We start from the raw sequence: 25561 nt of genomic DNA on the forward strand, positions 1-25561 counted from the left end.
AAATGGACTGTTTCATAGGGGCCAGCTAGGTTAACTGTCCCAATCAAGGATGCTCTCACGGCAGGTCCCACCCAGGTTGTCGATCCTTAATCTCATGGGAACAACCGGGGCCAATCACACACGCTGACTACTCGCTGACACATACTTACTCATGTTACACATGCACAGATATGTAGAGACACACACCCCACTGTAGTCCCGAGATGTAGCAACAGCCATCAGCTGCAGTGTAGTGCTGGTTTTCAAATGAGAGTCTCCAAGTTGCCATTTTAGTCATTAGGGAATGGGACAATATGTATCGAAATGTAATATATTGCAATGCAGAAATGTGAGAATATGTATTGTGGGGCAGAAAAATGAATCGCGATATTAGCTCCATTTTATACTGCTCTGGTAATCAATCAATTGTTGTTTTCATTCTAGCAAGCCAATGCCATCGCTAGAAAGAATTCTGCACAGTCATACTTTGTTGTCATTGAACTTTTATTTATTACATTGTATCGTGGTTGTATCGAATCGTGAACCCCATATTGCGTATTGAACCGCATCATGAGATAAGCATATACAGTATACACACACACATGTAGACACACGCGCACACACACACATCCCACTGTAGTCCCGGGATGTAGCGACAACCGTCAGCTGCAGTGTGGTGCTGGTCTTTAAATGAGAGTCATGGGTGTCGAGTTGCCATCTGTATTAGTCATCTGCAAGTCACTTCACCTGCTGGTTTTACTGTAACTTCTCTATGTCGTATATGCCGGACATATTTTCAAACAAGAGTGGGCATTTCACACAGGAGAGAAGGTTCTGGTGGGATTCAGTCCTTCGTCAGCCGCGGTGGTTTCGCAGCCGGGGGTCTTTCTTACACCATCTCTATCCGCTATGCTGCAGTTTCATCTCAGTTTTTTTTGTAGCTGTCTTGCGGCGGGATGACTTGGCTAAATCTGAGGTCATATGGAGTTTTGAACGCCCTTTGCGCAAAAAACTCAAAGGACACATTGATTGTGAGTAGCACTGAAAGAGACGGAGGACAGGAGGGAGAGGAGGGAGGGAGGGAGGGGGAACGGGAACGGGGGTGATGTTGGACCGATCATCAGGACTGCATTTCTATAAATAGCACCTCCTGTCTTCCCCTCATCTCTCTCTCTTTGCCCCCTCCAGCTTCTATCTTTCTTAACCCACTCGCCCCACTGCTCCTCCCCTGAGTCCAAAAGTCACTATTGACAAGGGCAAAGGCAGGCATGCACACACAGCAACCCTCACACACACAGCCCCCCCCCCCCCCAGTTTAGCCTTGTGGCATAATCCAATTAGAATCCATTAAGCAGGACGTCTTAAACTGATCCTCCTTCCCTCAAATGTGGGGATAGGCCACTTTTTTCTCTCTCGGGGGTGGGAGGGAGGGGAGGAAGGGAGGAGTGGAGGAGGAAGAGAAGGAGTGGTGGAGGAGGAGGAGGATGGTGGTGCTGCTTTGGAGTCACGTGACTGATTTGTGTCTGTTGCGGGGAGTACGGGCAGCTGGCCATATTCATCCCTCCCTCCCTCTCTCTCTTGCTCTCTCTCTCTCTCCCTCACACACTCCCTCACACACATGCATCTGTCGGCACGCAGGCTGACTGTGTGATTGTGTTGTTTTTTGTTTTTTTTATATGCATGCGGTTAATGCGATTTAGGAGTATCACACTCCCAATGCGGTGCTGTACTGTTTGGCTGACCGGCATCCACTGCCACTAACCATGTCCCTCTTGTGTTGCTTCTTCCTCAGGGACTATGGCTCCAAGCGCAAGTCAGGTAAGTCACCTGTTTTCACTATCCTTCAACAGCACCCTCCTCTCACTTATCCCCACCCTTCTCAACTTGTTGCTCTCCGTAAACCGCTCTCAGAGCTCCGAGGGGGAATGCTATGCCGCATGACGCATGACTCCTAAACCCCCTCTGTGACTGTGTCTGTTTCCCGTGTGATGAGTCTAATGTCAGCGTGTGGTTTGTTTACTCGTCCCGCTGCAGAATGCCGACTTACTGTCGAGCGTGTCTTGGGATGGGTTCAGAAAGCTGTCAAGCCCTCCCTGGCTGTGTGGCTGTAGCTTCGCCTCGCAGTCCTGGGTGGGGTTTGGGAATTGCTCGACAGTTCTGGGAATGTCGAAATAGAGTCATTGACACACATCCCGTCGGGAGATACTGTTGTTGTTCTCTAGTGTGGCAGTCAAGACATTTGAAAGGATTCCTGGCAGCTGAGGAGTCGTCAGCTGAAGTTGTAGGCGGTGCTTTTTGTGTGACACATGGCCAGTGTTTTTGGTATTTTAATAATGAGGAAGGAAGAATGATTTTCATTTTAGATGGAGACGCTTTTGAAGGTATGTTTATGTACTGTAACCCAGGGGCTTTTAGTTGTTTCCTGAGCTGTGGGATTCTGATTTCCTGGGATTTGATTTTCCATAAACAGTAAACGGCATCCTATCATAGATTAGTCTTGGACTTGTTCCACTGCATCCAACATGTAAATTCAGTGCAGTAGGCCAATAGGCCATATACAAACTGGCTTGTTTGACTGCAAAGCTATTCATCCATTCCTCACTGTCAAGGATTTTCAGCCTAATTATCCATCTTAGCGAGTGTATAGGTCTCAGAGGGTATTAGCTACAGTATAGCTGCTTAGCAATAGCGTTGGCACATGTGAGTCACTAATGTGTGTGTCTTTTGAGCCTCTGTGTTTGAGGCTTGGGTGATTGAGGGAATGTTGGGAAATATCAGTCATACCTCTTATGAATTATTAAAGAGAAAATGCAGGAAATACTTTGTGGTTAATGGAGAATGCAATTCTCCCGCTGCAGTTGCCCTAAAAGACTACTTTGTGATTATTTGCGAGTGGCTTAAAGCCCATGTTTGGGAATGGAAATATCAGGAGATGGGTTCTGATAATGAATGGGGTTGTGGAAACGCTTTGCAATGCGATGCAAAAGTAGTAATTCACAGGTTCTAGCCTTTCATTTTTTACTTAATTCATAAGAGTTTTGAGTCGGGTCATGGTGATTTTCTCCAAGCAAATCATTATTTACAATGATAGTGAATTTATTTTGGACTGACAGCACAGGAACTCTGTGACCCTGCTGAAACGAATCAGTTCGTCAGTGCCCCGGAGTGAGTTCACCACCAATTCAATTACATCCCCAGTATCCCTCAAAGTGATTTGATTTCTTGGAAACTGATTGCTCCTGCAGATAAGCCGGCTTTTGTTTTTTTCACATCCCCTTAGTGTACAGCATTATGTTTCGAAACAGGTGGCTTTCATACCCTTTGTGTCAGCAAGCCTAACTCTTAGGGATAATAGCCAGTTGGATGCCACTCCACTGACCCATTGATCTGTGCTATGTCCTTAAGTAACATGAACTCCATCTGTCTATCAAGATGGTGCAGTGTCTGAATATGTATCTGGATGTGCGTTATCTTCTTAATGAGGGGGAGATGTGATATGCTTCCAGTGAGATGCCCTCTGCACCTCATTTCTTATGACCAAATAAGAATCTAACCAGAATGGCAATTACTAAAACTAAATTTCCTCATGCCAAACGAGTCTGTGTTTGTCTTCTTTGTATAAATTTAGAAGTACTGGCTTAGTACTGGTTAAATTAGATTACACCCCTTGGCTATCTTGAAGGAAAGGATTTGTGTTGTGTTTTACTTGTGCTGTTGCTCTCATTGTAAATCCCTGAGATGTTTTTGAAGACTCCCCATTGAGAGTGTTTAGTAACTGTTACAATCCTTCCATTATCCACTCCACCAAGCCAGAATATGCACTCGCAGCTCCTGTTCATTTGCTACTATATAATCATAGCTGTTTGCCCAAAGTTAATTCGTCTTTCTCCTTTTACTCGTCTGTTTTTCCATTCAATGCTAAAAAGACTTTTGCTAAAAAGACTTACTCTGACATCCCCAGGCCTTCTCTCCCTTTGCTGCTGCACTCCATGGTTGCAAACCACACTGCAAAAAATGGCAATCTTAACACGTCAGTTCATTTAATATTCACTTATTTTTGTATTTCACCAGATTCCAGTGTCACTTAAAGTGGAAACATGTTTTGGTGACATCTTTGGTGCTAACCGGTCACTCCTGTGGTGTTTGCACTGCACTTCCCAGAGATCACTTGGCATCAAACAATGTCTCCTTTACTGGATTTCCTGTTGATGAAGTTTGATTTTCTGTAGGGGAAAATTGTCTGTTCAGCCATGGTGGCTATCACTGCTTATGCTAACTACTAAGTTCCTTTCTATATTCCAATCAAGCTACTGCTGCTGCTGCTGGAAACATAAAACACATCACTTTCTGTGCGGCAGAGGGTTTTCCCCAGGAAAGACGTACCAGACACTGGGTGTTTAGAACAGCAGATGTAAAAGGTTCAGAGGTGGGGACTCGAGTCACATGACTTGGACTCAAGTCAGACTTGAGTCCCAGTTTTAATTTCTTGAGACTTGACTTGATGCATGAAGAGGAGACTTGACAATTGACCTGACTTGGGTTCTGGTGACTAGGGACTTGACTCTGACTTGTACTTTGACGACTTGAAAAGGTTTCTAAAGTCTTGACTTGAGATCTTGTGTTTGTGTAAATGACTTAGACTGAAAGTGATGAGATGTGTTCCACCAGACGACTGAATTTAAATTCTGTTTTCTGAATTTGTATGGAATGATTTAATTTATTGAAGTTGAAACTGATTATAGAAATCAAACTCATGATGCTCTTACCAAGTTTTTATCCTACTAAAACCATATTGCATTGAAAACTCCTAGATATTTAGTTTTCTTTAAGATATTAAATTGATACTGGACTCTTGATTTGTTCTGACTTGACTTGGTGTTCTACATTTAGACTCGGGACTTGACTTGAGACTTGGGACTCAAGACTTGAGACTGACTTGGGACTCAAGCAAAGTGGACTTGGTCTCACCTCTGAAAAGCTTTCATGAACTCAATATCAGTTGAATCACAGTTGTGTTATATCAATCAGCAATAGAGAGTAGCAAAATGGAAATGTATTTATATGAAAATGCTGCGGTTTATTGCTTTAATAGCGCCATTATCTTGAAACAAGTAATCTCACATATTATAAGGTATTGTGAAAAGATTATTGCATCAAATGAAACTAAATACAAGATGAAATGATGTGTTCAGAACATTTTTTGCAGTGCATCTCAACAGAAACCAAACCCTGACTTTAGCTTACCACCAGTTAACAGGGGGGTACAGGGGTCAGTGGTGTTTTTTTTGAGGAGGAGGGTCAGGCTCAGAGAGGAACCAGGGAGTTTTTAAGGGGTCCTGACTCTCTGCTCCTTCCCTGTCCTGCAGACTAGACATGATGTAAGGGGCCTGAACTCCTCCATGTGAGGGCCAGATGCAGAGGGAACGGAGGAGGGTGCTGGGTGGGCTGGAAGGGCCATGGGGGTTGAGAATGTCAGGCAGGCGCTGCTTTGTTTACGTGGCACCCTGGATAAGATTTCAGACTGACGTACAAATGGCCAATAGTGTTTACATGGGGGTGGGAGGAGGAGGAGGTGGAGGGGGAGTAGGGGACGGGGACAGCCCTAAGATAGAGGGGTAAAGGACAGGGGAGTGTGTGTGTGTGATTGTTGTGTGCCTGTATGTGTGTGTTGGTGTGTTTACAAGGCTGAGATTAGTAGGCAGGAGTGTGTGTGGAGGGTGATTTGTGTTTGCACGTACTTGTTTGTGTGTTTGGTTGTCAGCGATAGTTAGGGTCTTAAATGAGGGAACCAGAAATACAAAAATAAAGAGCAAGACAAAGAGACAAGAGCAAGGAGAAAAAATACTTGTTTATCTTCATCGTCATTATCTCTTATCCTGACAAAAAGCATTATTGGTACAGAAATGGATGATACAGTATGTATTGTTTAGTAGCAAATAGGGTCTAATTTCTGTTAAACTGAAAGCTAAACTTGAGTCGTGATGTTTTACCTTTGAAAGACACAAAAAAAGTTGCTGCTGTTTACCCTTGTATTGTTTGCACCATACAATTCGTCTCTCAACAGACACACATTTACACCCACATCCTCCTGAGACTCACCTCCACATAAGAACTCATAAGAACAAAAATCTCCTCTGTGTTGACTTTTACAGCACATTGAGCGCTTAATTGCAGCAATAATGTCAACAAACTCTTATCGCACGTCAGCGTCCGAGATACAGTGAAATGAGTATTGATTTAGGAGGAAAACTGATAATTGTCTTTCCCAACTTTACAGCCGCGAGGCTCTGCAATCTCGATATTGCAGCGCGCTGTGCAGTAAGAGAGTTATTCCCTGAGGAGTGACGGGGCTTGGAGTGCGCGCCTTTGTTTGCACGGCTCTTGTACCTTTATAGCTCGTCTCCATTAAATCTGAGAGAGAGATGTTTAAAAAGAGAACTCTGCCCGCTGCTTGTGAGTGACGTGACTCAGAACAAAAAGACAGGGAAGCACAGAGAGAGAGAACGAGAGAGAGAGAGAGGGAGGAGGAAGGTAAAGAGGGGATAGAGAGACACAGAGAGAGCAGAGGAAGGGACAGAGTCGTGGGAGAGGAAGATATGATTCAAAACAAAGAGAAAGGAGGGCAAAGAGAGTAGAAAGAAAGACGGGGGAGAGAAAGAACGAGAGTGGAGAGAGAGAGGGAGCGTTGGGACGGAGACTGATGTGATTTAAAAGAGGGCAAATGAGACTAGAGGGAAAGAGACTGCTAGAGAAAGAGAGAGACAGACAGTAGAGAAAGGGCATAAGGAGAGTAAAAGAAAGAGACTGATGTGATGTGATTCAAAAAAAAAAAAAAGGGAAAGGCAGGCAAAGAAAGAACCAAAGAGAGCAAATAAAAAAGAGGGGTGGCATAGAGTGACGTGACTCAAAGGGAAGCGGTGAGAGAAAGTGTGTAGACAGAGAGAGAGAGTAGGAAAGAGAGAAAGAGTGTAGACAGACAGAGAAAGAGAGAAAGAGTGTAGACAGTGCTTAACTGTGGAGCAGATGTGGACTGTGGAGTGATTTGACCTCACCCTGAAGCGTCCGCCCACGTCGTGTCACTCTCACAGCTGGGAATCCAATGTTTGTCATTGCTAATGGACGTATTTTGCCAGTATTGTGTCACCGCTAACGCCGAGGGCCTGTCACTCAAACTGACTACCCCCCCCCCCTTTCTGTTTGCATACAAATGTCATTTGTCACCACGAACGTGTGTGTAAAGTGTTTCATTTCCTTTTTTTTTTTTTTTTTTTTTTCCTTCTGCTAACCATTGTATCAATACTGGTTTGCTTCCATCCGCCGTTTGACATTGTTAGGGTTTTTTTTTTCCGCACTTGACCGCTGTGCTTTTTCACAACTGTCAGATCAATATCGGTTAGCGGTAATGTGTCATTGCTCGCTTTTGTCTCGGTGTCAGGTGACGAAGGCTCATCGTTGAGGCTACCGACTGTGCGTCTCGCTGTGTGGTGACAGCAGCTAGCTAGCGGTGTGAACGACTTGCAGTAAATGTCATTAGCGCTCTGTCTTTCTGTATGTCGTGAGCTTGGAATTAAAAACGTTCGGTCAGAAGATTTTTTTTTTTTGAGTTATCCACCTATTCATGATCTTTAAATGTTACTTTATGCTTGTGTGTGTGTTACTTTGATGCTCAGTATCTCAGAGCTGCACTCCACCCAGATGAAACCGTCTATTTCCAAATTCACGATGCGTCTCTACGTCTCTTTCTCTCCCTGTTTGTCCTCTCTCTCTGTTTGTCTCTGTCCCACATCCCTCTCTCTCTCTCTTTGCCTTCCTTTTCTTTCCCTTTCATCTCTCATCCTCTTTCAGTTTTCAGTTAGCCAACATGGTCTCCAAAGCCTTGTGTGTGCCATATTGATACTTTGTTATGCCGAACAGTCTAGACAGATGCTCCATTCCTTCTAGTCCACAGCCCATAGGTTTTAGCCAAACATAATTCTCTCTTGCCTCAATGCCCATAGTGTTGATTGACTGTGGTGTGTGTGTGTGTGTGTGTGTGTGTGAGGGGAGGAGGGGTGGTGGTTATGTCAGCAACAGGAACTTTTCTTTCAAAACACAATCTACTAAGTCGATAGAATAACAAGACAGATGGCTAATAAGCCCCTCCAGTCCAAACCTAGAAAGTAGGACTTTAGAGAAGCCATTTTTCACCGTCCCTAGTCCTTTAATTGCAGGGTAATGGAGACGTTTGGGGTCGCGATTCTAGGAAAATTACCCACGGCGGCAAAGGGGCAGAGAAAACACTGGGTTCTGCTGGGTAGTGGCGTCATCACCCAAACCTGAAAGGAATTAGGCATTCATGTGTGTGTGTGTGTGTGTGTGTGTTTGTACGAGTGGGAGGAGGGGTTAGGACAGAGGACCCAGAGTGGAGAGGAGAGTTAATATCAATCAGATGTTGAGTGCTGCACGGAGAGCAGCCGTGTGGGCCGTAATCACGGTAGGGCGTTAGTGAGCGGGGTTTGACCCTGGCTGACCTGGGACCAGCCTCTATCCCTCCCTATGGGACCGACATCAATCTGCCAAAGCTCCCCGGGCTCTGGTGGATAGAGAGAGGGGATTTGACTTTTATTATCTCACGTGAGTCAGGGGAGGGGAGCGGTCCTCTCCCCAGCAGGGGCAGCGCTCGCCTGGATCCAGAACCGCATGCTGCTGACGTTGGATAAAAACTCTGGCTCTTCAAAAGGTCAAGTTTATTATTAAGAAAACAGCCTTACTTTCAGATTGACGACCATTCATTTTTTAAGTTTTGTCATGGGTTTTGAAGTTTCAAAACCCAGAGAGATGTTTTATGGGGTTTCATGGACCGTAGAGAGATGAAACTCATCCTGCCTATAAAGGACTATGTAAACCTGCAATTCGAGAAAAACAAACTTGAAGTTACAAGGTCTTTCTGAGACGACAGCCTCAGCCACCTAGCTCTATTTGACTAGCTCCACACGATTGTTATCTATAAGTTAACGTAAGTGTTGTGGTGATAACATTGATTTTTTTCATACAAATGTAGATCAGGTTGAGAATCCCACATCCCACTGATACCGTCAAAAGAAATGCTTGTAGTTAGACATAGAAAAGATGTCACAGTGATATAAATTATAAGTGACTAAATTCACATGCAACCTTGAGGTAGCCAATAGTAGAATGGAAGTAATAATCTTAGGGAGAAGTGGTAGAAATAGGTGAAGGAAGATGTTTTTGAGGTGGGATGCATGTTCATGTGTAGATGCCGTTTCTGTAACTTCCCTCCAATGGAAAAGCCAAAGGAAGGGAAAGCCAAAACCTAGCTGGACGTGAACATATTAAAAATGAATTGGTTGACCAAAGGGCTTTGTAAGGTACTGTATATGTAAGGGATGTTTAACTTGTTAAATGTTCATTGGATGAAGCTTTATTGATCCCTGTGGGGAAATTGGGAAGTCCCACGTATTGGAGCAAATAGGTGGGGTTGGAGCAGGGTGTAAGTGAGAATACTGTACATCTGTGGGTAACAGTGAGAGAACAGTTGGAGCGGGTCCAGGGTTGAGTAGTGGATGGCACTGCAGAGAGGGGTGAAGATGGGTGGGACAGAGTAGAGGCTGGTGGGGATCTGAGTGATGTAGTGTAAAATTAAAAAGTGGGCGAACTATAAACTCTCTTTGTTTATGACCATAAGGCTAACAGCCACCAATATGAATAAAAAGTAAGTCGTTTTGTTTCATTTTCTTGAAATGGACCCTATTTTCATCTAACTTCCTTCAATCTAAAACTTCTTGGTGTAACAAGTACTGTAAATTAAATCATACATTGTTTTATTAACTTGAATAGGTGGGTAAAGGCAGGGTGTGGATGTGGTTTAGCCTCCACATCCCTGCCCATAGGGTCTAATGTGCTGGCCTGGGCCATCCTGGCGTTATTTGGAGGAGAACCTCCGATCCAGTTTGTTTTTACTGCAGAAATCCCTAAGCTGTTTAAGATTATATTCATTCTTAAAATCTTAGTTTTCTTGCGAGTGAAAAACATTTGCTAGTGGGGTGAGAAATGTTCACTGGTTTCTGTTCTTGAAACAACTGACCTCCATACTAGAATTTTCTTGAATTAAGTGACGTTATCTTAAAAATCTTGTATTGTATTGTATTGAATTGTAGTCAGCCGCTTTACTCTAAGACAATTCTACTTGATCCAAGAAAATTCTTGGAACAAGATGAGTCACTTTGAAACAAGTGGAATACCCTTGCCTTAAGCGAAAAACAAGTTTACATGATGATGGACATTTTTTGCAGTGTATGACATTCCTGCTTATCCTCAGTAGCCTGCCCTGCCCTGGTCTTGGTTCCAGCCTCTTCATATTAGTATGGTCACCCATAATACACTTAGCCTATTTCACTAGCAGTGCTCTGCCCTAATGTTGGGTTTACTTCCAGCTAGAGAAGAAAAGGATTCTACTGTATGCCAACACTCCCTATTGCGTTATGAACTATAAGCCTCTCTTGAACTGCCTACTGTTTAGATTTGTGTTTACCAAGGCAACCCATCTCCATCCAAGCTTAATCAGCTGTACATATTGGTCACCACCTCCCCAGTCCCTGCCTTTTCTGATACATGGCGTTTAATTTCCTGGTTGGGGGCTGAGATGTTTGTTGAGAAAGGGGTGGGGGGGTGGGGAGTAAGGAAAGCCTTCAGAGGAGGCCAACGCCCACCTCAGACATTCCAGGAGGTCAGGAGAGAGGGATGGAAGAACTGGTGGAAAGGCAGCGATGTGAGGAGATGGGGGGGAAAGGGGATCATGGGAATGAGACAATGGGAATGGTCGGGAAGGAGAGACAGGGATAATGTCTAGACGTGAGAGAGAGAGGAACTGAACAAGGGATGAAGAATGGAGGTGTATGTATATACAGTACCAAACCATAGGCCGTTCAGGACCACCCTGCTCCAGCTTGAATACTTCAGGTCTTCTCTTCCCTCCATTCACTCCAGCATGAAGAAAACACTAGGCACAGCATCAGATGCCACAGTACTGAGTGTGTGCCTTCCATCTACCAGTGGATCATTCCCAGATGGGAATGGAAGCACTTTCTGTGACACTGCAAAATATTTTGTTTTGATGTCAGCATTAGCCCACTGCTAAATTGGCAGCAGTCTCTCTCAGTCTCTTTATATTTTGTTTGCGTTGCAGATAGTAATTCAGAACCTGGTACTGATCAGGAAGCATGAGAAGATAAATGGTCTTGAGATAAGGATGTGCCCTACCATACTGTGTCTCTCTGCATGGTGACAAACTGAATAACTTCTCTCTGCTTCTCTCCTTCCCTCTCTCCATCTGCAGTATGGATGTACGGCTTTACAGACAGCCCAAGGAAAGAGGCCTCAGGTAGCCTTGTGTCTCTGTGTCCTCACGTTGAATATGCATGCACTCCCGTGTTTTGTGTGAGAGGCTAGCGACGTCTGTGCCAGCCGCATCCCATTTGGTTTCTCAGTTTATTTTATTTTATTTTTTTTTCACAGTTGAGCTTTTTCTCAACGTCTGCTTTGCATGCGCTGTCACCATGTCTCTCCTTCCACCCATCTGGTCAAATTCAGCCTCTCAGGCAGGACTGCAATCTATCCATCCATCTCTGCAGACCCGGTTGGCGAGCAGAACAGTCGGGTGCGGCGCCAGAGAGCTGCCTGGCCAGAACGTGGACCATAGGTCTGCGTGTGGTGAACCGCCCACGACTGAAATGAGGTGTCAAGTCTGGTTCTTTAGATTTGTCTAGAACACGGGTTCTGCCTGGATTGCACAGATTGATCAGTGCCTGTGACCTCGCTCAACTCAGCGAGTACAAGAAAGAAAGGCAGAGAAGGAGAAGGGGAGAGAGGAGGAGGAGGGGTGGGGGGGGGGGGGGGGGGAGAAGAGGCTAAAGTGAAATTGTCTGCACTGCAAATAAACATCTCAGCGAAGAATGTTTTTTTCCTGCAGAAATAAACACACACTTTGACACAAATAAAAGCACAGATTTGCCCATCTGGTGAACATTTAGCAAATGTTCTTTGAGGCATTTAACTATAATTGGGGCAATGCTGAGGAAAAAAAAATACAGATATGTTGTTTCCTTCCATTAGCGCTATCAGTACGTCAGTGCAAGTTGAGAAAAGCAAGAAACAAAAATCCCCCCTATGAACAAACTGACACCAAAGGTAACCAGTCTTTATGATTCCTGTTATTTCTCGACATCACACAAACATGCCATTGTTTCCATAGGAACAGCATGAAGGTTTTGAATAGGTCTGTGCTACTTTATGATCATAGCCTGACCTTGATTTCTCCCTGCACATAGGCTGCTTACACGCTCTGCAGTATGCTATTTATTTCACCTTGTGGGATAGTGATAAAGAAAGACAGAGACAGTGAATACCTGGCCTCACCCAGTGGGGAAGGAGGGTTGCTAGCATTCCCTGGTGTTGCTTGTCTGTTTGTTTGAGTAGCACCATGTGGGGATGCTTAATTATGTTTTAAGCACTGCACTTCTTCGAGGCTGCATGTTGAGTTGAGCTTTAAATGCATGACTTCACTGCACACCCTTTCACTTGGAACATCTTAATAAACGATGTTACAAGGCTACTGTGAAGATATAGCATTCAGCATTCAGCATTTCCATTGAACTCATTCTAGGTCATTTAGTTAGCTTGTGTTTTTTTCTGAGTGTCAGGTGAGCAGCTTTCTTTGTCTATAGAGATACGCAGTAATTATTAGACTTAATCTTAATGAGAATTGGTTCAGAACTAGGGAGGAGATCTTTCCTTAGATCTTAAAGGACTGTGGCATCAAAAGTACATGCACAACTGCTCACATGGTGCAATTTATGTTCAAGGTCTAATCCCATTAACAAAATTATAAAGTGGCTGACTGAAGAGAATGTAGCATCTCAGATGCAGTGATAATAAATAATTGGGGAAGATGTAGAAATTTGCTGACAAAGCATAATGCTCGTCTTTTCTTCTCAGGCGCAGTAATTGGCAAGCCTTCATGTCTTTGTTCATTAGAGACTCTTGAAGATTTCAGTATTGTGTCAGTGCTGGTGGTGACTTGCTACTTTCCTTTATGTATGAGGTATATTTTCCCTGTTAAATATTAAGCGTAGACATGGTTTCAGTCAGTGTTTTCCATATCTCCCTGCCAGTGTGTGCCTGTATGTGTCTGATAGGGGGTCAGCAGCCAGCCAGGTGCTGGCCAGCCACTGCCTGCCTTCCTAACACAGCTCTTTTCTCTTCCATACAACCATAGCAGACCCAGCAGGGTCCCTTGCTATCATCTGTCCACTGCATGTCTCTGTTTTGAACATCTCCTCTCTCTCCTCCCTGTCTTTGTTTACATCTTCTCCAAAATCAATTTCCATAAGAACTCACAGACTGCTTGTGCATTCTGCTCAGGCTGCTACAGCAGGTGGAGGGCCAAGATGCCTTAAAAAATGCCTCGGGTTATCCCCCCTTTTCCCTTGCGTTTTGGAAATGCTTATGGAAACGGACATAAACAACGTTGCTGTCATAAAGAGACAGGTTGATGGTAACATAGTGTTATGTCCTATGGATGGGCTGCAACCATACAGTGAAGCATACTGATGGTGTGCTTTTTCCAGCATGCCTTAGAGGATGATGTGAGTTACCTGCTGTGATTTGGCTTCATGTATAAACCCGTATAATATGTGTGCAAATGCATGAACTATGTGCACCTTAAAACATAAGTGACATTTAAAGAGTTTCATTCCAAAATGAGATCCAGTATTTGAAGAATGTGACACCTACTGTGCACTGGCAAGACGATTGCTAGCATGAAAGTTAAACTCATCATTGACTCTTCCTGATGAACATCAGATAACAAGTTCTATCCAAAATGGATTTATCGTTTTGGGATGAAACACTTCATATGTTATTCTAATTGCTGAACAGGTCAGTTGATATTTTGGAATGATCAACTCCTGGCCACACCTCTCTAGGTTGAACTGGCTCATCTGATAGTAATAACATATGAATCCTGTTGGAGGGTGGATTCTCTAAATTAAGCATAGCTAAACAGAAATTGAAATGTCTGGTGCCACTTTATGCTGTAAATAAACAGAGATGTGTTTTTCTGCCTTTTAAAGGATTTTAATTTTTTCAGTTTCGGCTCAATCTCAGGATTTTTATTTTTTAATCCTATTTTGGACACACAACGGCCATTTATTCCTAATGAGCGAATACTGTTATGAGTGTTCCTGATCACATCTCTGATAAAGACATATTGAGATGCTTAAACAACAAAACACAACAGGATGTGAAAGATAATCTGCCGAAAAGTCCCTCATAATCTGTGTGGGTCATCTCTCTATGGCCAAACAAGCAAATAGCTGTGTCTGCAACTCAGATCAAACATGCACTGCATGAACTTGGTAAATGAAGTCACTGCTGGCAATGAAAAGGTTAAACATTAGAGAGAGAGAGGGAGAGAGAGAGAGAAAACAGCGGCCTAACCCCAACTGAAATGCTTTCTTCTTCTGTTTCACATAAACATAGGCCCAGCCTCCCTCTCTCTTTTTCTCTCTCGTTCTCTCTCTCTCTCTCTCTCTAGTCCACTCATATGTTTCTATTTAAGGCCAGCAGTGCCGACTACCATGATTGGTGTGTTCGCCCCCCCCCCGACTCCCCGTCCAACGGCTGGCTCCCAAAGGCAGTGGAGGGGAGGCCTTTCCTCTCAACCGCACTGTTGATTTTCCACAGGGAAACTTCTCCTTTCTTCCACTCACTCGCTCCCCAGTCCTCCCCTCCAACCGTTAGCAGCTCCTCTACTTCTCCTCTCTCTTTCTCCCTCTCTGTCTCTCTCCTTGAACCTCAGAACACGGTTCAGACTATGGATACTCCTTAGATGCGAGATGCAACCCCTGCAAGCATTTTCCACCCCTCCCTTCCCTTTGTTTTGATCCTTTCCAATGTTCCTCAGTGCTTTGCTGTGGGCCGGGGGACGACTCAGCTATATGGCCAGAAGTTTGGGATTATGCAGCCAAGTCGTGAGCTCGCGTTCTGATTGGTCAAGAAGGAACAGCGGCGCCGGTGGCGGGGAGCGGGGGTTGGCCGATGGCGGCTTACCGGGTGCACGGCGGCAGCGGTGTAGTTGGTGGCAGCGGGCGTTCGCGAGGGGCCACGGCGGGCAGCTGGCTGACAGCCTGTTTCTTCCCCTCAGGGATTGACAGTTCGGAGCCCATGGTGCTGGAGCAGTACGTGGTGGTGGCCAACTACGAGAGGCAGGAGAACTCGGAGATCAGCCTCAAGGCCGGCGAGACGGTGGACGTGATTGAGAAGAGCGAAAGTGGTGAGTGGCTGTTTTTGCATTTATGTACAGAGCATGTGCACATTACACTCTGACAACCACGCATGCACTCTGTAACATAGGTTCAACATAGGTGGAGAACTGTACATATTGACACAGCATATGTTGTTTACATATGTTGAAAAGTAAAATAAAAGTGTGTGTCCCGAACTAGATACACGGAATTTGTTAAAAATGACATCCTTTTTAGAGCGTACACACTTAGAACCGCCTGACATTATGTTTGTTTGTTTCTGTTTGTGTCTCTCTCTTTGAGCACACATCTGTAGCATAAACACACGTACACATACACAAAGAGACGCACGCTCACTCAGCACCTCTCTGCCTCTGTCTCTCTCCATCTCCCCCTCTCCTCTCTTGCTTTCACTCCCTCCTCTTCTAACCCCTTTGTCCTCAAGAATCCCCCACTCCCGTCTCCCTCCCATCGCTCCGCTCTCCCCTTCTCTCCCCTCTTCTCCCAATCTCCCACCTCCTAACTGGGGCTTGGCACCACCTGGAGGTGCTGTTTGGCCAGCAGCAGCATGTGTGTGTGTGTGTGTGTGTGTGTATATGAGTGTGTGTGTGTGTGTGTGTGTGTGTGTGTGGGGGGGGGGGGGTGTGTATGTGTGTGAGAGTTGGAGGGTGTTGGAGGGAGGGCACTGTTATGGCTAGAGGCCAGTCTCTTGCCTTCTGCAACAAGAATGTCGACTAAATTCATAATTAATTGTCTAGCTTACCATATGTGAGAAGGGAGATGTTGCATCAGTTGTTGCCTGTCTTGGAACTGAGCTGCAGAATGTGAAAAGGCAACATTTGTGAGAAGAGACAGAAAGTAATATCTTCCAATATAAACAATCCATGCAGTTTACCTCTTCAGAATTTCTCAAAATGTCACCACGCTATCAAACAATCTTATAATAACCTTGTTACTGACAGCAATGCCGAATTCTCAGTTGGGGTTGCGAGCGTTGACTTCATTGAGAATATTTAACAAACAGTGAAGCTTAAGTAATAGTGTTTGCATGACAGAGAGAAGCAGCAGTTTGCTTTTCATCTTGCCCCCCACCCCCCCCCACCCCCCCGTCCAAGTTCTGTTTAGCAATCCCAGAGCTGGATCTCATTTTCCATGCTAGCCACTGACAGCCAGCAGCTTGCACAACTCAAGATGAACAGCACAACAGCTCCGACGTCAGCAGAAAGCCTAAACACACCGCGCCATCCCCTCTTATCTATACACTGATTATGTGTGTGAATTCATTTTCGCACAGCTATCTTGGCTTGCACATCTTTGAGTGATTATGTGACTTAATGAGTCACTTTTCAAATCGAAGCTCACCATTCCTCAAGGCTTGACATTCCTGTGAGCGAACTGTAGCTCCATGATACACATCAGCCTGTTTGCTTTTTGCTGTCAGCTTTCCCATTCACCCACTGTCAGTATAGAATGATATCATTGTGAGATAAAGTTTTGACAGAGCGAAGAAGTTGCATGGGAAAAGATTGCTGTTATGATGTGGCTTTTGGTCAAAATATTATACCCAAGGCTACTCGGAAGTTAATGTCATCTGAACTATGACTTCAAGGATGAGGATGCCTTTATTTCTGGCTCTCTTCTCAGCCTTGTTTGTGAAGTTTTATAATGTCAACTGTAACTGTCAACTCTTAACTTAAAGGGAAGAGTATTTTTTATTTCACGTCACTTCGGTTGCCAGAATCTCTTTGGATTTGGGCGCGTGTTAAGTGTTTTGTTTAATGAATATTCAAAAGTAAAATGACTGTCAGTGTGCCAATACCACACAGTAATTGGCTTCAGCGATGATATGTTTCCCTATATCCTGCCTGAAAACCTCTGCTTCGCCAGACGCATCTGAACCTCGATGTAGTCTGGGGAGGTTTAGCATTAGTTGATGCACTTATCAAGAGCAACTTTTGGGCACGTAGGGGTTCAGTGTCTTGCCCAGCGGTTGGACCCATGCACTGTTGTCCTTTACTGGGCCAAAGAAGTGGAGCAGCGATGATGATGGTGATGACATCACTAGGAGGCTATGCCAAGGCAAACACATCTGAGAGCTCATATAATATCCCTCAACCCCCTTGCCTCTTTCAAGGCTTTACTGCAGCCTCCCAGTCTGTATGTGCTTATTTCCTTTGACATTTGCAATGCAGAAATGCTGACAGTAATTTAACACCCCAATCCAACCATTAATTAGCTTGTATTTTCTCACACATCCTCGGCAGTCAGCGGAGCACGATGAGGTCTTTTAAGCCTCTCCTGGCAGTGCTGAAATCCATATTTTCCTCGTTTGTTCTTTCAACGTTGCTGTGATCCTCCGCATATTGTGAACACTTGAGCATGGTCCGTGTCACGCGTTGCACATGCCAAGGAGGAACAGCTTAAACCTCCTTTTCAGCGGTTTTTTGGTTCCTGCAGTCTTGACCTGATATAGTTAAGGGTTCAGCTCCGGAGTCGGATGTTGTTGTTATACCCCTATGAGAAGTTATTGGCCTTGCATGCTCAAGTCCAGTTCCAGCTGTTTCACAGTGCTGTGTCAACAAGACCCGGGATCCATCCGCAATTGTGCATGTGTGTTTGTGTTTGTGTCTGTGTGTGTGTACTTGGCATGATGGCAATGGTGTGTAGTGAATACTGACTATAACGTAAGCTCTTATGGTTTTGTGTGTGTGTGTGGGTGGGTCTCTATGTGTATGCGTCTGTGCACATGCGGGCGTGTGCATTCTCTGTCAACGTCTGTATCTACGCATCCACGCACGATTACCTTACGATTTACGAGCTGCTATCTAGTAAAGAGAGATTTATGAAGGGCCAGGATGGTGGACACGCCGGAATCTTCTCTGAGAAGAGGAGTGGAGGCCACGTCTGGGCCACCGTCCTGGTTTTCTCCCTCTGGTTCCTCCTCGGACATGGGAACCACGGAGCGTCTGGAGAGAGGAATGTCCCAGCTGGAAAAAATAAATCTGCATGCGTGACCAGTTAAGTTATATGGTGTTTTGGACTAAAGGGAGGCCGTTGTGATCTTGATGTGAAAGAGTCAGAGAGAAAAGGTCTACATAGTCACGTAGTATTTGCTAATAATTCTTAGAAACGCCACCCATCTGGTTCTCCAAGAAGGTTTTAACCTCTTGGAGAAGGTTTTAACCTTGTTGGAGTACCAGATGGGTGGCGTTTGCCACATAGGACAATGCAATGAGTTCTTGAAAAGTTCTTGAAAGCCAATTTATTTAGCTTTCCTGTGATTGACAACTTACCTGGTTGTATCTTAATTGTCCTGATGTGGTAAACCCCATGCATGATGCAGTACAAAGAAATAGCTAAGAATTATTTAAGAATACCATTTGACTGATGTCTGCTAGGCTGTAGGCTGTATCATGCGAGTGAGTGCTGAAAGTAATAGCTGCACATGGAAAAATGTTTCTTATGGTTTTTACATGACAATATGGATGACTTGAATTTTGTATCTCCCATTGATGTTCTGGATGTCTGTAGAGCACATGACCTCCTGAGCAGCGATTCTGCAGATCTTTTATCGCTCAATTTCTGATATCATCATTTCAGAAAATGAATGGTAAATGTAAGCGACTAGCCTTCCATTCTGTGGCCGCAGTAAGATGGGGGAATATGGAAAAAAAAAAAGCCTTTTTTCCCCGTTTCATCACCCGAGCCTAATGGATCTGCCAGGAGGACCTTGACGCTAAACTGCAAACAGGATCCTTTGGGTTAGTGTGCCGCCCAGCCCACAAAGCCAGCCGGAGAAGCCATTTGCCCAAATATCTTGGCCTTCCTTGTTGCCAAGTTTTAGGGGCATTTTGTCACAGTTGATTTAAAGAGATTAGACAGATTTACTTACCTCTCTCTGGACCTCAACATACACCACACATAGTCTACAACCTCTTGCCGGGTTGCCAGATTAGGCTAATCCTCAATTTTGGAAGATGATAAAAGTTACTAAATGTTTTTTAGACCTCCATCATAAATTGCTGGAGTCTACATGGAGACATTAAGGAAATCTCCCAGTTACGCACCATTGCTTGTCAGCAGGTAAAATGCTGTTTCAGGGAGAGTCAATGCCAGGAGTTTTGGCAACCTTTTTCTACCACACCTCTCCCAGTACCCAGGGGATCTGGTTAGGCTGGCAGCACTCAGTCTAACCCATAACTTCTTTCCAGAGATTTGTCCTTAGTGCTTTGCTTGGTCTGGCTTGAGGCTTTTCCATGTGCAGATGAGCTTTATAAGAAGAAAGCCCTGAGCTAAAGGTTAGTGTCAAAACCTCACACTGCATTAGGTCATTTGCTGTACAAGCTGCAGTTATCTTAGGGTAAGCCTTGCCTTCAGGCTACAGAAATGATTGTAGCTTTTGTCTGCTGTAGTGGCTACGAAGTGTCATGGCTTGAATAGAAATACCTCTGAATTTCAGCGCTGATGAGTTCAGATTGTACTGAATTTACCAATACACAAGACTAACTATCCCTAAGAAACTATTTCCCTAAGAAACAAGGGTAAGTGCCTACACAGAAACCTTCTTTTAACGTTAGAGGCAAAGGAGGTTTTTTTTATGCCCTATAACACTCCAGTTTTTTTTTTTTATTAGTGAACATTCAATAACATTTTCTCTTAAGCCCCATGATCTGTGAGGGATAGCCCCATTGAGAACTCATTGGCAAAGATGAAAATGGTGGTTGTGACCGCGGGTGATTTTTTTTTTTTTAGGATATAAAAGCTCACTCAACACTCTATGAGCCCACAAAGTCAGCCTCCCATTCACTGGTAATGGAGCAAGTCCAGGCTGGGAATATCACAGTCAGACGTCTTTTTTCTCATTTTAAGCTTTGGGATATTACTGTATATTGAGAATTGCATATGAAATATTGATTTGACTGCCCAATGCCAAAAAAAAAAATCTAAATCCCAAATTATGAAATTCGTTGATATTTCCCTTTAAAAGTCTTGTCCATGAGGAGGGTTTTTGCATGAGAAAATCTAGTTTGACATACCCTCACCCTTAGGCTGTCAGATGTATGTCTTTAATCAAGGTGCACTGAGGGCTAGCTTAAAGGATGTTCTGGATGAGAGAAACCTGTTTTGGACAGAGTTCACACGGGAGGCTGTAGACAGGCATTATCATTGCCTCCAGGCTGTAAAACAGACAGCCAATATCAATCAGGGTGGTATGTTTGAGCCAAGAGATAGCCTATCATGCTATGCATCACTCTCAGAACACCTCAGCTTAGCACACGTAGCTAGCTTCACCCTCAGGCAGTAAAAAAATGCTGTCCTGCTTCAGTTGCTTTCTGCTCAGAGTTGAGCTCAAACAATCTGCGGATAGCGGGGGCTCACACGAGGCGAGCCGGCCAAAGAGCCACCTTTAGGGGGTAAGGCACAAAACAGCATGTTTCAATTTGCATAGCAAAGAGATGTGCACAAATACTGGCAGAAACCTGACGGATTGCTGTGTGCCTCCCATCCGAGTTTTGGAAGAGCTGCCCTCCTCGCTGGCGGGTGGCTTGTGTTTGGGACTCTGACACACATGCACAGATGCAGAGAGTATGTAAGCACACACACACACACACACACACACCATATGGAAGATCAATGCAGGGGTTTAGAGTGACCCCGCAGAGCGTGATGTTTAGTCAACATGGGTTAATGAAAGCCCCTTGGCTGGCTATCCCCTTACACATGTAACAAGACTGCCTCAGTAACCAGACCCCCGCGTTTTATGAAAACTTCAACCAGGTAACACGAGCCTCGTCCTGGGATGTAGTGCCTCCATCATCTGTCATGTTATACAGTGTCAATAAAGACCAGGGCCTTGAAATTGGCTGTGACTTTCTAGGAAGAAACAGCATGAAAGGGGTCAGGTGCCCTCAGTCTTGCCCCAGTTTGAACTGTGAGATGGAGCTTTGAAGTGTCCGTTAAGGGATTTTTGACGCAGCCATTTTACATGGATGTACATTGCCAATTAGATACGTGGTATTTCAAAGCTCCAAAGGGGGTAAGAAACGGTTTCAAAGACAAATTTATTGTGGAGAGAGTCATCTGTTGTCCTTGTAGGGGATTTTGTCTGGTTCTCGGTTGGAAATGTGGTTCAGTCACGTTACTAACACATTTAATCATGTGCAGCACATCTACTAAATTGATCCAATGGATTTTTTTAATAGATGGAATATACTTTATATGGAATAACATTACGGCATACAATCTGGGTCAGTCAAGTTTCATTAATGAGGCTGGTGTAATCCATGATAAAGATATGTGGCTGGTTTCACAGCTGGTTTTAGACAGCCGCCGCAATTGTTGTGCTGCTATTTTAAGCGCATTCTCTCTTGTATCTCCTCTTCTGCTTACTCTGCAGAAAGGCAAGTAAGCAATTCAATACGCTGCCCTGAAAAGCAGCACTGCGTCCCAGCCAGGCTCACTGCTCTCCAGAAGATCTGGTCCTAATTAGAAGCCGAGAGGAGGAAACGAGAATCACAATCACCTCGTGGGTTCCCCCGAACGGCACGTTTCTAACAGGCGTCATTGTCGAAGCCGTCTGATGACCGGCCTGACACTCCCCAAAATGAGAAAGGGAAAGGAAAGTGTTTGGTGTTGTTTTTGGACAGGGAATTTGTGTGGAGTACTACAGCTTTGAAGCGCCAGCCAAACATCTGCTGGCTCTCCCTCCTTTCCTCCTTTGTCTTTTTCTGTCTTTTCTCTCTCTCTCGATCTCTTTCCCTTTCTCCTAAATGCCCCTCTCTTTTAATCTCTGTTTCTCTCCCTCTCTGTCTTGCTCTCTTTCTCGCCCTCTAACTGTCTTGCCTGTTTTTTGTACCCTTGTTTTTCATATCCACGCATATCCCACATCACATCATGCATCTTCCACCCACCCCAATACTCTCCCCCTGGGCCCAAGCCTGTGACAGTCCATGATAAGTGTGCTTTGCTCAATTGCTGTACCACTGTGTTCAGTGTGACCTCACACACACTCCCTCCGAGGGAGAAAGCCGGCAATTATTGCCTGCCCAGGCATGGTGCAGTTAGAAACTCCAATTAGAGCTCAACACTGTAAGAAATGCCAATTACAGCCCTTGTTCTGTCCTACATATTCATATTTTGTCGTGTATGTGTGTGTGTGTGGATTGTAGTGTGTGTGTATGTGTGTGTGTGAGCGTGAGAGAAAGAGGTGGCGGCAGGTGTTGCTGTGTAACCTTTCTGTGTATTAGTCATTAGTTCTTCAGCGCCTCATAAATCCTCCAAAACAAGCCCAATTGGGTCTGTTATGTCAGAAAAACTAGCAAGAGGATGTAAATCAATTGAGAGAAAAAAACCCCAGCACAAACGTTAAACCTGCTCTATGAAAGTGTTTGCTTTAGGTAAAAGGTAGCTTTAGGTGGGTTTCCACTTCGCCGAGCACCTGGACAATAAAAAGGCCTGACAGCGAGCAGGAAATGAGCCCTCATGTTCTCATCCCATCGAACACAATACATTATTGCTTCGTTTGAGGTCGAGAGGACTCAGCCGAAGCATGGAGCTGCGGGGTGTATTTTGCTCATCTCTGTGACTCACACACAGAGACACACACACACACACACACACACACAGAAGGAGACCCAGCCATCAATAACAAGGTGTGATGATTTCAACCTGTTAAAACAATAGCCCGCCCTTCCATTCTGCTGTATGTACAGATGGCTCCCCAGTATGCACTTCATTACATGGCCACCTTTTATTTGTCCTGTTCTACTGCTGGTTCATTTTCACAGCTGCCCCTGCTGCCTAAACTCCCCCCCCACACACATACACACACACACACACACACACACACACACACACACACACACACGCCCCAACAGGCTAGTGTGACTCTTGTTTTTCCATGGTGAGCCGTGTGCACATGTATATGTACATGTGTAGTGATTCACCGCATTTCAGAGAAAAAGTGGTATTTTTGCTCTGAACTAAGGAGGTCTTTGATCATAGCTTCAACCTCCTCCAAAGTGTGCTTGCGCTTTAAATGAAGCCACACTGAACTGTTCCACAATCAGCAAGATAATCATATACTAATTTGTCAAGAAAGTATTGTATTCATTTCTCATCCGTAGGTTGGAAGTTAGAGGACAGAACAGTTAAACTGACTGATTTCTGACTTTTTGTGCTCTAAATTATATAACATGGTCTCTCCCTGTGTCCACACTTGCACTTGCATGAAATACTGATATAAAAACATATATATATATACTGTATATATATCTAATCTAATGTCTAGGTTGCTGTCTGCAGTCTATTTGCAAGTGAATATGTTTTCCCTTTTACAGTTTTCTGTCCCACCTTACCTTCACTGAACAGCGTCTGTGCTTCAGTGGTCAGTGTCTGCATCATTCCATGCATATGCCCAGCCAAATTGTGCTTCGGTTTAATTAACTCTGAGTAATTTTGCTCCATCTGGCTGCCAAACCTCTCCCCACATCTCCTCCTACGGGACAGCTTTTCTGTGAAAACTGTCATCTGTCTACAGGCTAATGTGTATGCCTGAAAAGATCTTATTCTCATATTCTGATACGAGGGGTCAGCCCATTTCCCCCGGTGCCAATGTTTGCCATGCTGCTAACTCACTCCTACAGAGAGTGAGAGTGATTGCTTTTCCTCTCTCTCTTTCTCTCTCTCTCTCTCTCTCTCTCTCTCTCTCTCTCTATCCATCCGCCCATCTAGCCATCCATCCATCCATCATATGTACATCAACCTTTTCATTTCCTTTTTCACCCTGTATTTGCCTTTCTCTCTCCATCTGTCTCTATCTGTCTCTCATATCTGCATCTCCAGTCTATTTTTTCTACCCTTGGTCTCCAGTCTGTTCTACCCTCTGTGAGAGGAGTAGCAGTAGGGTGAATGTGTATATCTGAGGGGGTCCAGCAGTCTTTCTGGTGCTCATTTATCTGCTTTTACTGTGCCCACTTTCTCCAGAGCTGGATTTATAAGGGAACTGGGTCCTGTCAAAGCCTAGCCTCACACTACCATGTGTGCAGATGATGGAGCCTGATGCTTGGCGTGTGTGTGTGTGTGTGTGTGTGTGTGAGAGAGAGAGAGAGAGAGAGAGAGAGACTACACTCTGTTTTTGGCTTTTAGGATGTCTTGTGTCTGTGTGTTTCTGTGTGCTTGTGCATTTGTGAATAGAAGGAGAATCGAGAAAGATCTGCCAGGCTTGCGAAGAGTTATTGTTCATTTTTCTTCACACAGCAGAGGCAAATGCACATATATGCCTCTCAGTGCTCGCAAATGGAAGAAATCCATGTCCATGCAGATTATTTTCCCTGTCCATGCTCCCACTTGGCTATACCATCTGTAAACACAACATTTTCCTCCATTGGACACCAGTGACTCGGAACAGCCTAGCCACTCTTAAGGACTGCCTCAGTGATATAAAGTGCTGGATGTCACTACATTTTTTTCAGCCAAATGAAAACAAATTGGAAATAGATTTCTTTGGCCCCCCATAACACACAAATTGTTTCATAATGAACTAGGCATGCTGTCACCCAGTGTAGCCAATTTCTGCCAGCAGGCAGAAATTTGTAAGTAATTTTTGATGTTGACTTAAGCTTTGATGAACAGGTAAAGAGAGTGGTGCAGTCTTGCTGCCTTCAGCTGAGAACGATTTCCAAAATTGTGCCATTTTTATCATCGAGTAATCTGGACAAAGTAATTCATGCTTTCATCTCCTTACATTTGGACCACTGCAGCTCTCTTTATTCTGGCATCAATCAAAAGTTTCTCTCAAAAGTTTCTTTCGCTTGTTGAAAATGCTGCAGCTAGGATTTGAACTGGTACAAACAGATAAAATCACATCACTCCAATTCTTTTAAACCCCGATGAGGCGCTTTGAGAATCAGTATCATCTTTTAAATCACTTCTTACAACTTATTTTTTATCTGACTTGCTTTCATGTGAGTCTTTTTTTGCTGTTATTTTTCCCATTATATTATTTTTACCTTCTATTTTTACCTTTTTATCTTAGTCTGTCTTTTTGTTTTTACTTTAGGTATGAGGTCTCCTTTCATTTGATTGTGAACTGCTTTAAAAAAGTGCTATACAAATAAAGATTATTATTATTAGGACTCTCTCCCTCTCCCCCTCTCTCTTCCTCTCTCTCTCTCTCTCTCTCTCCCGCTCTCTCTCTCTTTACACACACACACACACACACACTCCTGTCAGCTCCCCCTGAGGTGAGGTACACAGCCGCTGAGGAACTCTACACTTTC

General features: G+C 44.4%; 1 protein-coding gene across 1 annotated transcript in view; it reads left to right on the forward strand.

Annotated features, from left to right (window-relative positions):
• Positions 1–15186: 15186 nt before the first annotated feature.
• The window catches only part of sh3pxd2aa (SH3 and PX domains 2Aa), a 32224-nt gene continuing 21849 nt past the window's right edge, over positions 15187–25561 (forward strand). The window contains exon 1 of the mRNA XM_071921093.2: positions 15187–15310. Within this exon, the coding sequence (XP_071777194.1) occupies positions 15202–15310 (109 nt within the window). The 5' untranslated portion in view covers positions 15187–15201. The remainder of the gene's footprint in view (positions 15311–25561) is intronic.

The sequence above is a fragment of the Centroberyx gerrardi genome, chromosome 3, assembly GCF_048128805.1.
Source record: "Centroberyx gerrardi isolate f3 chromosome 3, fCenGer3.hap1.cur.20231027, whole genome shotgun sequence".
NCBI classification, from domain to species: domain Eukaryota; kingdom Metazoa; phylum Chordata; class Actinopteri; order Beryciformes; family Berycidae; genus Centroberyx; species Centroberyx gerrardi.